At 46.9% G+C, this 14115-nt stretch overlaps 1 protein-coding gene across 3 annotated transcripts; it reads left to right on the top strand.

The window, feature by feature from the left end:
- Positions 1-248: 248 nt before the first annotated feature.
- Positions 249-8552, top strand: LOC110497845 (pecanex 4). Of its 3 annotated transcripts, none has more exons than XM_090211268.1 (11): positions 249-459; positions 1143-1895; positions 2023-2202; positions 2388-2926; positions 3012-3112; positions 3264-3386; positions 3604-3964; positions 5679-5782; positions 5875-6983; positions 7124-7310; positions 7496-8552. In XM_090211268.1, exons 2-11 carry the CDS (start codon positions 1198-1200, stop codon positions 7745-7747), a joined length of 3654 nt encoding a protein of 1217 aa, XP_090067394.1. In that variant the 5' UTR covers positions 249-459; positions 1143-1197; the 3' UTR covers positions 7748-8552. The 3 variants fall into 3 exon arrangements, with proteins under 3 accessions (XP_090067394.1, XP_021429947.3, XP_021429948.3); XM_021574272.3 differs by having other exon boundaries at positions 1129-1895; XM_021574273.3 differs by having other exon boundaries at positions 261-923; positions 1129-1895.
- Positions 8553-14115: the final 5563 nt, after the last annotated feature.

Raw genomic sequence — 14115 nt, 5'->3', positions numbered from 1 at the left:
GTTCTCCCCAATTAAGGCGCCACCAACCTCCTGTGTGCTGAACAGTTGGCTCGACACAAGAGAATACTGCTTATATAATTGATGCCGCCAGATGTTAGGGTTGTTGTTTGAGTTTCGTCATGGTATAGGTGTGTGTCTGGCTGTCGAGTGGGGTGGGAGCAATGAATGGGTGGAGACGATGGATAGGTGGAGTTTGTCTTTTTTTCACGCCCACTCAGTACACCAATTGGTCGAAAAGTGCAAACCCCGCCTATCCTAGTTGGAGCACACGCCCTCATCTTGTTGTGGTTATGCTTTGTTAGCCAGCTACTGTTGTTAGCTAGCTAACTATCATTGGTTATCACTGGGAAAGACGCATCTAGCCATCTTTTTTGTATCTTAACAAATTGCCATACTTACTATTGAAGATGAATAAGACAGCCGTTTGATTCGAAGGATATCCCTTCTCTCAATTCATAGGTAACTTTTAAGTAACATAGCTAGCTAACGTTAGCTACTATAAGCACTGCAGTTTGCTAGCAATAATGGTAGTTAAATCTGGACATCTAGCGTTATTCGCCTGCTACCGGTAGCATCTAGCTAGTTAATGTTATTGCGTATTTCAAGTAATATTCACTAACCTTGTGTCTGACATTCGCTAAGTAGCTAGTTAGCTATCCCATCCCATAGATGAATGCAGCTAGCTTATATTATGTTTTATTGGTAACCTTGTTGCGCTAACGTTGCTAGCTAGCCATCATTGTTTACATTTGAGTCAAGGTTACTTCGTTTATACAACATCTACTGTAGCTATGCAATAATATTGGCCTGACTACGAACTTAGTCATATGTCACTAATGACACAGCCAGGCAACCAGTTCCCTTTGTCAGCAGTGGAAAACTTACCTAGCAAACCTGTTGACAACAATGCATAACCATATTTGGTAGGTTGAGGGAGTTTGTTCCATTTAATTCTGTGTTGTTTTTTTACAATACATTAGGTGTTTCATGGTATTCTACATTGTTTATCAATATTTTCATAATATACCTGGCATTGGTGTTTATTCAACTGCTGTCTTTGTATCGAGTAAATTTGATCTCCTGCAGCATTAATTTTATGGCAGACAAATGACTCAAGCTGCCTCTTAGATTTTGTCCTATAGGATGACACGGAAGTGTACTGCGGCTCCGGGGAGATGACCTGCACCCCCCTAGGGCATGGTCAGGATGGGGCCAGATGTGCCCCTGCTCAATGAATACAAGCAGGAGTTCTTCTGGAAGCGCTTCCCTCAGACGGTGCTGGGGGGTCCGCGCTTCAAGTTGGGCTACTGCGCCCCGCCTTATGTCTATGTCAACCAGGTGGTCTTGTTCTTGACACCATGGCTGTTAGGTGGCATTGGCACACTGTTGTGCCAGCTGCAGCTGCTGGAGGAACTCCACGCTGCCATGCTCTCTGGTCTGCTCATGCTTGGGGCAGCAGTGGGTGTGCAGGCCCTGGCACTCTACGCTGCCCGCAGGAATGCCATGGTGGAGCGGCTGGGAGTGCCCAACATCCTGGCTGATGAGGAGGAGGTGGAGTTCACCCACTGTGTAGGCCCAGAGACGGTGAGGTTCATCGCCCCGGGGAAGAGGTTTGGGCTGAATGTGGTGCTTCACACCGTGCTGGCAGGGGCCCTCTGTGGCCTGGGGACATGGTATGTGCTCCTGGGCAGGTTGACTGCACTGTATGGCAGTGTGAGTGTAGCCTTGGTGGTATTTGTCCTGAGCTGGGTGACTCTGTGTACAGCGGAGTACTCCCTTATCGTCAACACGGCCACAGAGACGGCCACATTCCAGGCACAGGACACCTATGAGATCACCCCACTCACCCGACCACTCTACATATTAGCTTTCATAGCTGTGGACTTAGCTGATCGGTAAGATAGAAACAACTAAATTGGCCTCAATGACTGTTCTGAAACTTGTCATGGATACATTTTCAGAGATTATTCATGACATTTTGTGACTCTTTGCTTCTTGTTTTTTTCCCATGCTGGTGTCCAGATTTACAGGTCCAGTGCCAGAGCTCCAGCTAACCAGTCAGGTGCTTCATGTGGTCTTCCTGGTCCTGCCCCTGCTGTGGGCGCTGGGTATGTTGTCACCACTGGACGCCCTCCTCCTTTGGGGCATGGAACAGGCTCTGGTGTTCGGTTTGGGCGGCTCTCCCATGTCCAGTAACCTTAGGTATATTTTCCTTGCTACATCAGTTGTTTTTGTCAACATTTACTTTGTCAACATGTAGTTACATCTGATTATACTTGCCACTGATTAGGTTCCCTGAGATCTTTACCATATGCCTGTTTCCTTGGCATGGTTGACCTTGAGCAGCTCTTCTCTGACTCTCTGTGTGATCTCTGTCCTTCCTACAGATTGCTGGGGATGTTCGCCATGTCTGTATGTGTTACTGTTTGTACCTTCTTCATCCCGTCCACCTTGGGTGTAGTCCTCTTCTCGATGGCCATGGGGTTTCTGCTTAGTTTGGATCTCAGCCAGTTTGGGACTTATTGTGGAGGAGGGTCCAGGGGAGCCTGTGGTGATAGTGGATGGCATAGGGGGGCATCACCTGCCACTCCCAGCTTGTTTGGCTGGCGGCTGGGCTGCAGTGAGCTGCTGCTCTACCTGGGGCTGCTGCTGGGGGCCATGTCTGAGGCAGGACTCTTACATCACTTCCTCAGTGCCTCCCAGACCCAGAACTTGGCCAGGGTTTCTCAAGATGCTGTCAGTTACCTCCTCATCACCCTTTTCATCGTCTGCTGGGCTCTCCGAGAGATCCAGGGAGCCTATGTTTTTGGAGGAGTGTTCCTCAACCCCCTGTACCCAAGAGGAATGGCCAATGTCCGGGTGTTCAAGCAGCGGAGCAGGGGTCTCCACATGGCTGGGGCTATCAGGAGGGTGCTGCTCAATCTGGGTGAGCTCATATTTTTAATTTAGAGCTTGCCCTGTCATTACTGTAAAACTATACATGCATCTTATTACTTTGTTTTACTTTGCAGTGTCTCCCTTTGCAATGGTTGCTTTCCTGGCTCTGGATGGCTCTGTTCAGCAGCTCCACACAGCCTCTCTCAGCGTGGGATTCACCCGGGCCTTCAGAGTGGTACACATGGACTCTCTTATGTAGAACCTAAGCATGTTTATCAATGAGAGATTTGCTTTCCAGTGACCTCATCATGACCATTTAATCCTCAGACTGTTATTAATATGATTTAGGTCATGATGATTGAGTCGTGGGTCTCTGTGTTGTGCAGGTGTGGCAGAGCTCTGAAGATGCCCTGCTCCAGATGGTGGTGGTGGTGTCAGTGAGGCTGGCTGCAGGGGACACCAGACTGCCTGGGTGGGACAGCCTGGGCACAGGGGTCCAGCTCCTTCTAGTAATAACACATTCCATGACTTCGGGCATAGAGCTAGTTAGAGGCATGACATTTAGTAAGGTCACAGGTTAAACATTGTCATGCTTAAGTCATTGATTCATTGTCTAGTTGTTGTTGTTTTCCCCAGAATGTTTTTATCCACTGAAAACAAAATCAAATTAGTACTACTGAGTCATGGTTCAATCACACTCTTTACATCCCTCTTTGCCCTACCCAGGTGGGCCTGCTGAGTGATAGGCTGCTCCAGTTCCTGTCCAAGCTGAAGTTTGCCCTGGCCGTGCTGGTGACCTCCTGGACAGAGAAGAAACAGCGGCGCCAGTCGGCCGGGACCCTCCTGGTCCTGAACGCCTCCCTGTGTCCTCTGCTGCTCTCTGTGGTGGTCCTATCAGCCATGCTCTCTGCTCCTTTGCTGCCCCTCTTCACCCTGCCCATCTTTCTGGTGGGCTTCCCCAGGCCTCAGCGCAGTTGGCCAGGGCCCGTGGGCACCGCCTGCCCCTGTCCAGACTCCATCTACTACCAGCAGATGAGTATGAGCCTGGCCTGTGCTCTGAGGAGCGCCTTTGCCAGGGGATCACTTGGTTAGTGGGTCTCACTCTTTAGTTTTCTCCCTCTTACTTTCTCTCTCTTTTTCTTCTTGAAGGTTCTTCCCAATCATTGGTGCAGTTAGTGTTTTGATATAACTGTTTAATCATTTCTAGACATGGCTTTGTGTGTGAAAATAATGTAGCTGATACAAGATTTAATCTATACCGTTGTACAAAAAATTATTATTATTATTTTACATACGTTGGTGTTCTGTTCTTACTGCCAGTGGTTGGAAAATCCTTTTCCCAACAGTAGGGTAAAAGAGTAAACTGAAAAAACCTAATGCAGTATCTCAATGAAATGACCTAGGCTCCATTGTGAAATGTATACTATTTTCCATGTTACTGATAGTATACATTTCACAGTACAGAGCCTAGATCATTTAATTGATATACATTATGTGTTGAGCATATGTTCTCAAGGTGTTAATAGTGCTCAATCACAGTGACACTGAACTTTTAGATCAGCTGAGCAGGGACTGTATGCAGATGAAATAGCGGGGTGGGGGAGCCTCTATTGGTTTCATATTAAGAGGAATGTTGTGAGTCGCTCAGTAGAGCCGCCCGGTATAATGCAAGCTTGCAGGATCCAGTTGTGCTTCCTGTGAAGTGATCCGAACAAAATCACTCTTATCTGTGATAATTACGTCAATGTTTCCACACCGTTAACCTCGTAATACTCTTAACCTAACTGGAGCCACTTCAAACATGTTGTTCGGTGCTCTATTTTCTGACAGGAAGGGGGCAAGGAAAAAACAGCAAGTACAAGCTTCATTATTTATGGGTTGACGACTCAAAACAGACAAACTGCTACAGGGATGTCATCACTCCATCTTATTGTTTTCTTGGCTAGCTGGGGGTGCCTGAGCTGTGATGTATAATTTAGGCTAAGCGCTTGTTGGGTCTTGATACACACAGTAGAAAGAGGAGGGTTTGGAGTGTAGTGTTCTCTTTTTTCCTTTACCCCCTCTGTGACATTGTGGGCTGCGCATCAGTGAGCGGGAGTGGAAAACGCACAGCGTGTCACTTCCCATCACGAGGCGGCGTCTGACTATTCCGAGACGTCGCTATGGGATATGACATTATCCTTGAGCCATGAGAACACTAGTCAAACTTGAAACAAAGCAACTGTCGCTCTGCCACTACCATTTCACAAAAAACACCTGTCCTTTCTCCCCTCTGTTAACCAAAAATTAAAGGCCCCCTCGTACAAAGTCTACACCCAAAAGAAGAATGAATATTTAGAGACTAGTGGAAAGTCCAGGGCAGAGAAGGAATTCAATATTTAGATCTCTGTGCAGTCAGGCGGTTTCAACTGTATCATGACCTTCCTGTACAACTGAAATGGTAAGCATCAACCTGCAGCTCATCCGGCAGCCAAGTTATCCACAGAGTCAGCCGAGAGACTCACTACTGATGCTAAATGAAAGGGCTGTGTGACCAGGAGGCACTCGTCTATGTTGTATGTCTATGATGTATGGACTCCAAGCTTTATCATCTCCAGACCACAGAGGACATCATCTCTCTGACTGCATGACCTATAATAATAAATTACCACTGAGATGACTGGGACCAAATCTAACACCACTCAAAGGCTGCGATGAAAATATGCTATGAATAGAGTCAGCCATGTCAAAAGGCTTGGCTGGGGGTAAGTGTATGAAGAAGCTGATAGGCCTAAGCTTGTTTTCTTTCCTCCCCTCGTAAGGTGCTCTGACTCCTGGCTCCCACTTCCTGGGTCGCTTCCAGGACCGTGTGGTTTGGATCATGATTTTAGAGAGAGGATATGGCTACTGTACTGTCAACATCAAGGTAGTGGTTCTTTAAATGGTTATTTGTTTGAATCACTAATTTGGGGTGAACATGCAGTGTAGACAACAGATTTGACGGTTGTTTTGTTTCAGGGTCTGGAGCTGCAGGAGACCTCGTGCCACACGGTGGAGGCTCGGAGGGTGGATGAGGTGTTTGAGGGGGCCTTTGAGCGCCCTGAGCGGCTTGGCCTCAACCAGGGGATAAACCTGCACTGGGGAAACGCCCTCACCCCATGTGCTGCCCTGCCTGTGCGCGTCTACTCTGACGCCCGCAATGTACTTTCAGGCATCATTGACTCGCATGACAACCTGAGGAAGCTCCAGGATGACTTCCTGAAGGCCCTGGTGTGGCTGCTGCTGAGGAATTGTGTCCAGAGACTAAAGGCATTTCCCTGGGGCACTGAGGAGGGGACAGGGGGCGGGGGCACGAAGTCTCAGTCCTCCCAGCTTGGCCAATCGACTGTCACCCAGCCTGCAGAGGCTATCATGGTGGAGTCCAACATCTCCTCTCTCAAGTTTAGACGGGACAGCTCCAGTTTGACCTCCTTTGGTGACTGGTCAGATGAGGATGACCTGTTTGGGCCTCAGCCGGCCAGGCGGACAGTGGCGTTGGTAAGTACGGAGGCCCAGCTGGGGGACACAGTGCTCCAGACAGGCCCCTCGCTGCCAGGCTCTGTGGAGATGGACAGTCTGTTTGAGAACATGGCCCTCTCTGCCCTTCAGCCCTTGCAACCTCTGGGTTTGGGCCTGGGTCTGCCAGCTGTGGACAAAGGCAGGAACCCTGAAGTCCCCCCCACAAAGTCCTCCGGCACCTTGGCCCATGAAAACTTCAGTTGCCCCCACTCTGAGTTGTTCAGCCTGCCCCCTGGGTGGAGGACAGCCCCCTTGTTACCATTCCGGTTACAGCAGCTCAGGCCTTTGTTCCCTGAGGAGTGGTTTCGGTTCACTTTGGGAAGGTTGGCGCTGGCCGTTCAGGACGAGGCTTCGGAGGATGTGGCCAAATCCCTGAAGGAGGATGGGGGGCTGAGGGACCTCCATGCCCAGGTGGCCCTGTCATGCCTCATCTCCCTGGGGGCAGAGTCTGCCTTCACCAGCCCCAGCTATGTGTACAGGGTGTACAGTGGGGACGTGCCTTGGACAGAGGGGCTGAAGTGGCTCTCTGAAAACAAAGAACTTTACCAGCTTGCACTTAAGGCTTTCAGGTAAAGAGGGCAGGGGTGAAACATGGGTGTAGTTTGTGCCCAACTTAGAGAATCTAAAACTTGCAAACTTTGTGTGTTATACATATTCAATGTTTATATCCAAAGCTTGTCCCTTTAACTCCTGATCTATTTGCTTTCAGGTACAGTTTCAAGCTTCTGTTTGATCAGGCAAGTTTGGGGCCCATGGAGAGTCTTGATGAGCTGTTCAGCACCCTGGAGGAGTATGAGCGGGACTGGTACATCGGCCTGGTGGCTGAGAAAGGCTGGCAGGACAGTGTCCTACAGGAGAAACCTTTCCTCTTCTCACTGGGCCATGACCTCACCATGGTAACCTTACTGACCACACTGTTTTTCTTGTTACTAAGTAACCCACTATGGTAACCTAACAAACACCTGTTCTTTGGGTTAGCCATAAACTTGGTCTTTGTTGGTAGCATGTATTAAGTGGTCCTGTCTTTGGCAGTGGTCAGTACAGTAAGTGACCCCAACCTGCTTGTCTCTTCTCTCCACAGGGAACTTACACAGGGCGGGTTCTGTCCCTGCAGGAGCAGCTGGTTCAGGTAGGCCATCTGAACGGGGAGGGGGTGCGTGGCCAGTGGGCTAACCTGTCCTGGGAGCTGCTCTACGCCACCAACGACGACGAGGAGCGCTACAGCATCCAGGCCCACCCCATCATGCTGAGAAACCTCACTGTCCAGGCAGCCGACCCCCCTCTGGGGTACCCCATCTACTCCTCTGTCCCCCTGCACCTCCCCTGCTTCTAACACCCAAACCTTGTCCTCTCCCTGGGACCTTCAGACTCCTCTGCTGGCCTCCTATAAACACCCCGTCTCTGGTTTGCCCAGCTTTATCACTGGGTAGGCCCTATGTTGTGGCCTGTATGTGTAACCCGTCTATTTCACTAGGGTATCCTAGGAGGGCACCTATAAGGCAGATCCAAACAAATGGTTTCATTCATGCAGGAGCGACAGCACAATACTTATGTTCAAAATATTTACGTAACTTTTACCAAATGTGTGGTACTAGTTCAAACAATGAAATGTGAGTGTTCTGGGAAAAAATCTATATTTACAAGGGATACGTTTGTTCAGAAGTTTTTTTTATCATTCACATACTCTTGAACAAAGAGTAATCACTTGTTAATGAAATGTTTTCTTTTTGTACTGTAACGTTAGTTGCAAATGTTTTTTGGAGTTTGTTTTTATCCAACTTATCCGTTGTACTTAAAGTGATCAGATACAACCACCTTCCGCAGAAGAAGACCGCCAACACAGTGCTCCCAATTACATGATGAACTTATCTTACAAATGTTTTCCCTCAAATACTGCTCCCAAAGGCAAAGAGGGACAACGATTTCGCTTTTTCGAGGATGTGCCTTGGGTTGGACTTTGCAGTCTTTGTAATGTGGTTAGTCATTTTTGATGCCATCCTTTTGTTTACAGTTCACTTGTTTACAGTTGAAGACAATTGTATTTGTCATGTTCTCCTGTACATACTGTTTTCGTATACTGTGATTTGTGTATGGTGTGTAATTGTACATACATAAAAATAGATTTTTTTCCCCCCAAAGGAACCTGATAGTCTATTTACTGGAGATTTCAGTGCTATAGACATTCATTACAGATGTGGTTGGGCATTATCTAATTATACTCCACCTTCCAAAAAAATCTATCTATGACTAATTAGAATTAAGTTAATTTTTCCATCATCCCTATTCTTCTGCTTTGTAAATAGCGCTGCCAGCCTTTTAAAGCTTCCTAAAATATTTTCCCTTTCACCTAAATTGAAGAGGCAATTAACCCATTTCCATGTGGAGCTCAAGCATTAGGAATGCAACAACATCATTGAAGTCCACTTCAGGAAGTCTTGGGGTTTGATTCCTGCTCCCAAGCAAAAATTAAAGCAGGAAGCACCTTACCCCAAGGTCTATTAAAAAAATGGTCCGATGAAGCAGATGCTAAACTACAGGACTGTTTTGCTTTCACAGACTGGAATATGTTCCGGGATTCTTCTGATGACATTGAGGAATACACCACATCAGTCACTGGCTTTATCAATAAGTGCATTGAGGACGTCGTCCCAACAGTGACTGTACGTACATACCCCAACCAGAAGCCATGGATTACAGGCAACATTCGCACTGACCTAAAGTGTAGAGCTGCCGCTTTCAAGGTGCTTTCTAGCCCGGAAGCTTACAAGAAATCCCGCTATGCCCTGCGACGAACCATCAAACAGGCAAAGCGTCAATACAGGGCTAAGATTGAATCATACTACACAGGCACCGGCGCTCGTCGGATGTGGCAGGACTTGCAAACTATTACAGACTACAAAGGGAAGCGAGCTGCCCAGTGACACGAGCCTACCAGACGAGCTAGCTCGCTTCGAGGCAATCAACACTGAGGCATGCATGAGAGCATCAGCTCTTCCGGGCAACTGTGATTACGCTCTCTGTAGCCGACTTGAATAAGATCTTTAAACAGGTCAACATTCACAAGGCTGCGGGGCCAGATGGATTACCAGGACGTGTGCATGTGCTGACCAACTGGCAGGTGTCTTCACTGACATTTTCAACATGTCCCTGATTGAGTCTGTAATACCAACATGCTTCAAGCAGACCACCATAGTCCCTGTGCCCAAGAACACAAAGGCAACCTTCCTAAATGACTACAGCCCCGTAGCACTCACGTCCGTAGCCATGAAGTGCTTTGAAAGGCTGGTCATGGCTCACATCAACACCATTATCCCAGAAACCCTAGACCCTCACCAATTTGCATACCACCCAAACAGACCACAGATGATGCAATTTCTATTGCACTCCACACTGCCCTTTCCCACCTGGACAAAAGGAAAACATATTTGAGAATGCTATTTATTGACTACAGCTCAGTGTTCAACACCATAGTACCCTCAAAGCTCATCACTAAGCTAAGGAACCTGGGACTAAACACCTCCCTCTGCAACTGGATCCTGGACTTCCTGACGGGCCGCCCCGTCAGGAACACATCTGACACGCTGATCCTCAACACTGGAGCTCCCCAGGGGTGCGTGCTCAGTCCCCTCCTGTACTCTCTGTTCACCCACGACTGCATGGCCAGGCACGACCCCAACACCATCATTAAGTTTGCTGACGACACAACAGTGGTAGGCCTGATCACCAACAACGACGAGACAGCCTATAGGGAGGAGGTCAGAGACCTGGCCGAGTGGTGCCAGAAAAACAACCTATCCCTCAACGTAACCAAGACTAAGGAGATGATTGTGGACTACAGGATAAGGAGCACCGAGCACATCCCCATTCTCATTTACGGGGCTGTAGTGGAGCAGGTTGAGAGCTTCAAATTCCTTGGTGTCCACATCACCAACCAACTAGAATGGTCCAAACACACCAAGACAGTCGTGAAGAGGGCACGACAAAGCCTATTCCCCTTCAGGAAACAAAAAAGATTTGGCATGGGTCCTGTGAGCCTCAAAAGGTTCTACAGCTGCAACATTGAGAGCATTCTGACCGGTTGCATCACTGCCTGGTACGGCAATTGCTCAGCCTCCGACCGCAAGGCACTTCAGAGGGTAGTGCGTACGGCCCAGTACATCACTGGGGCAAAGCTGCCTGCCATCCAGGACCTCTACACCAGGCGGTGTCAGAAGAAGGCCCTGAAAATTGTCAAAGACCCCAGCCACCCCAGTCATAGACTGTTCTCTCTACTACCGCATGGCAAGCGGTACCGGAGTGCCAAATCTAGGACAAAAAGGCTTCTAAACAGTTTTTACCCGGACTATTTGCATTGTGTGTCCCCACAAGCCCTCTTTTACGCCGCTGCTACTCTGTTTATCTTGTATGCATAGTCACTTTAACTATACATTCATGTACATGCTACCTCAATTAGCCCGACCAACCAGTGCTCCCGCACAGTGGCTAACCGGGCTATTTGCATTGTGTCCCACCACCTGCCAACTCCTCTTTTACGCTACTGCTACTCTCTGTTCATCATATATATCACTTTAACCATACCCACATGTACATACTACCTCAATAAGCCTGACTAACCGGTGTCTGTGTATAGCCTTGCTACTATTATTTTCAAATGTCTTTTTACTGTTGTTTTATTTCTTTACTTACCTACACACACACACACACACACACACACACACACCAGTTTTCTTTCACAATTATGGGTTAGAGCCTGTAAGTAAGCATTTCACGTGACAAATAAACTTTGATTTGATTCGTAAAGTAAGCAGAGTGCATCCTGTAAGAGAGCGCTTCATTTAAAAAAAAAAAAATTAAAATGAAATGAATTGCAGATAGCCGCAGCGTTTTATGTTCTGGGAAGATACTTCACTGTCAATCAAGAAACAAGTTGAGGCTTTTGATAAAATATTAGATGGCATCTGCACACTAAACTTGCTAATTAAGTTGCCTTTGTGGAATGTTTAATGACACGTTTGACAGTGTGCATTTTCTTTCCATCTTATCTTTGCTTTATCTTGGCCAGGTCGCAGTTGTAAATGAGAACTTGCTCTCAACTGGCCTACCTGGTTAAATAAAGGTGAAATATATTTTTTTAATAATTCTTAGACATACCCGTCTTGAGCATCCCTACAACACAACTGAACCAAAGGGTGACATTGTCCATCCAAACCCTGACACTAAAATGTCTGGTCAGTCAGAACATGACCTTTCTGCGTGGCCCTCAGCTGTCACTGTCTGGCAGAGGCCACCAGACATAGTGGTCAGTAAGTCAGTTACTGCCGCTGGGAAGCAGTCATGCTCACTGCTATACCCTGGGTAGTGCCCACCCCCTTCTCTTTATCACACTGAAGCAAGGTCAGTAACAGCTGAGCCCCCCAGCTGCTAAGAGACAGCTCTAAATAGTGTCTGCCACACTCTGCTTTCCTCAAGTATTTTCAGACTGTTCACACAGTCCCCCTATCCATGGCCTGGAGAGGCAAGGTACACCTTAGGAAATGTGACAGCAAGCCCATGTATGAACAATGCCGAGTGTGATTCACCCATTCTGTCAGAGTGCTGGTCCTCTGTGTAATACACTGAGCTCTGAGTTATAGTCATTCTATAAGGAAGACAAAAAATGTATAGTTTGTGGCTCAAAAAACACATTTTCTAATCGACATCATGTTGAGAGACCTACAATAAACCAATACAAACCAGGCCAACCTTGAAGTTCTGCACCCTCTTCCTGCCCAGGACATCAGTGATGAACCAGGCCCAGATGAGAGCCTACTGCCACACATAGTTGAACAGCAGAACAGTCTGCCAGGCGAGCCACATCTCCTTGGCGCCATTGGTTATACCCACCAGGATGAGACACACACAAGGACTAGTAGACATCTTGTGTTGTTGGTCCCCAGCAGTGAGAATGGCCTTAGATAGGAAAGGGATGAGAAGGAAATTAATGTTAATAAAATTAACACTTTTACAAAAATGCATGGTCACTTCAATGACAATTATTTGAAAGACCATTGGCTTTCCAATGAATGTGTGTCTGTGACATCTTGACAAGAACAACAATTGTGATGCAATTGTAATGTGTCCAATGTCAATCAAACATTCAGCATGAATTCAGCAAAAATAAGCAATAAGCAAAGAGCAAAATGAGCAAAGATAATTGAAGAAGCCCTGCGGACAGAAGAGATTGTTATCTCATGTCTCACTCAATGTATGTGTCTAGATGGTGTACATCTACAAACGGGCAGAGGGTAGCCCATGATTGATCTCACTCGAAGAGCATGTTAACTGGCAGAGTATCACAGTTGCCAGGGGTGCTGCTTACAGTCACTACACTGCATGAGCCTCGCTGCATCATGTGGGGCAACACCTGCTTGGTGAATGACACTGTGCCCAGGAAGTTGTGTTCCATCAGGACCTGGTACACATCTACACTGGTCTCCAGGGACAGAGAATGTTGGCTGCGGCCACCATTGTTAATCAGGATGTCAATCTGAATGGGCATCGAGAGGGAGATAGGAACAAAGCAAGCCAGCGTAGACAGATGGGATGAGTCATGACTCATATCTCCAATTCTTTTCTTTTTTTTTTAAGGAATTAAATGTATTCATTATACCCAGGTAGGATATTCAAATTCTGTCATGGGTATAACACAAAAAACACACCCAGAATAAGAGAATAAGAAAACACAGTTTATTTTCGGCTAGTGCTAAGGTGCCGCAAGTGTCAAACGCACATTAGTTTGCAATTTTGTCATGTAAAAACTGGCGCACTAGCATTTTCCACCCCTTACGCCAGGTTCAGCATTTCACCCGTCTAACATCAGCTTGCTTGCTTTGTGGTGGGAGGGATGGAAATATTTGAGGTGTGTCCTTAAAAACATGCACCATTATGCCAATTTCAGTCAGGGCAACTGAAATATTGAGAATTTATTTGACCAAGAAAGATGCCTAAACCTCAGTTAAATCATCCAGGGGAGCGAAACAGCGCCTCTCTTTCTCAGTATATGTACACCATGTATCTGATGCTGTCAGGACCAAAAGATTATGGCATGTCATTCTATTTCTGGCCAGACAGCATCAGATACACGGGCAACATAGACTTGACAGTTCTGATCACGGAATTCTGAACGTGTCATTCGTCTACTCTTACATTTAAATGTGTCTACCATGTCCAGTGTGTCCAGATTCCCTTTTCCTTGGCTATATTAAACTCCCAGTATGCATTCTACAAGTGATGGAATAGGCAAAATATGATAGTTTAGTTTATTAATTCAACCATTTAACTTGAAAAATACATACATACACATGATTAAAATCATAGAGGATAACACACAATAAAGTCTGGAACGTATTCCATTGTGGTCCACTGAGGCTCCAGTATACAATAAAGTACCTTTCCCAGCATTACTCCTGAACCTGTATAAGCACATATCAGCAACATCTGATCTGGTGCAGTGATTGTGTGCATCCCTAACATGGGGAAAGTAATCAGTTAAATATCTGGGTGCAGAACCAGAAATACTCTTGTAAACCAAACCCAGTCTAATCTGGGACACCCTAGCCTCAACAGGCAACCAGTTGAGTTCCTGAAAGCAGCTCCTGCCTACGTGAGTACGTGGACTCACCTTCAATACTACCCTGATCAGCTTATTCTGGGCTATCTGGA

This window comes from Oncorhynchus mykiss, chromosome 19, assembly GCF_057628025.1.
Source record: "Oncorhynchus mykiss isolate SJ-2025 chromosome 19, ASM5762802v1, whole genome shotgun sequence".
NCBI lineage: Eukaryota > Metazoa > Chordata > Actinopteri > Salmoniformes > Salmonidae > Oncorhynchus > Oncorhynchus mykiss.
The sequence above is the reverse complement of the archived record's forward strand: the minus strand, read 5'-3'. Positions and strand labels throughout refer to the sequence as shown.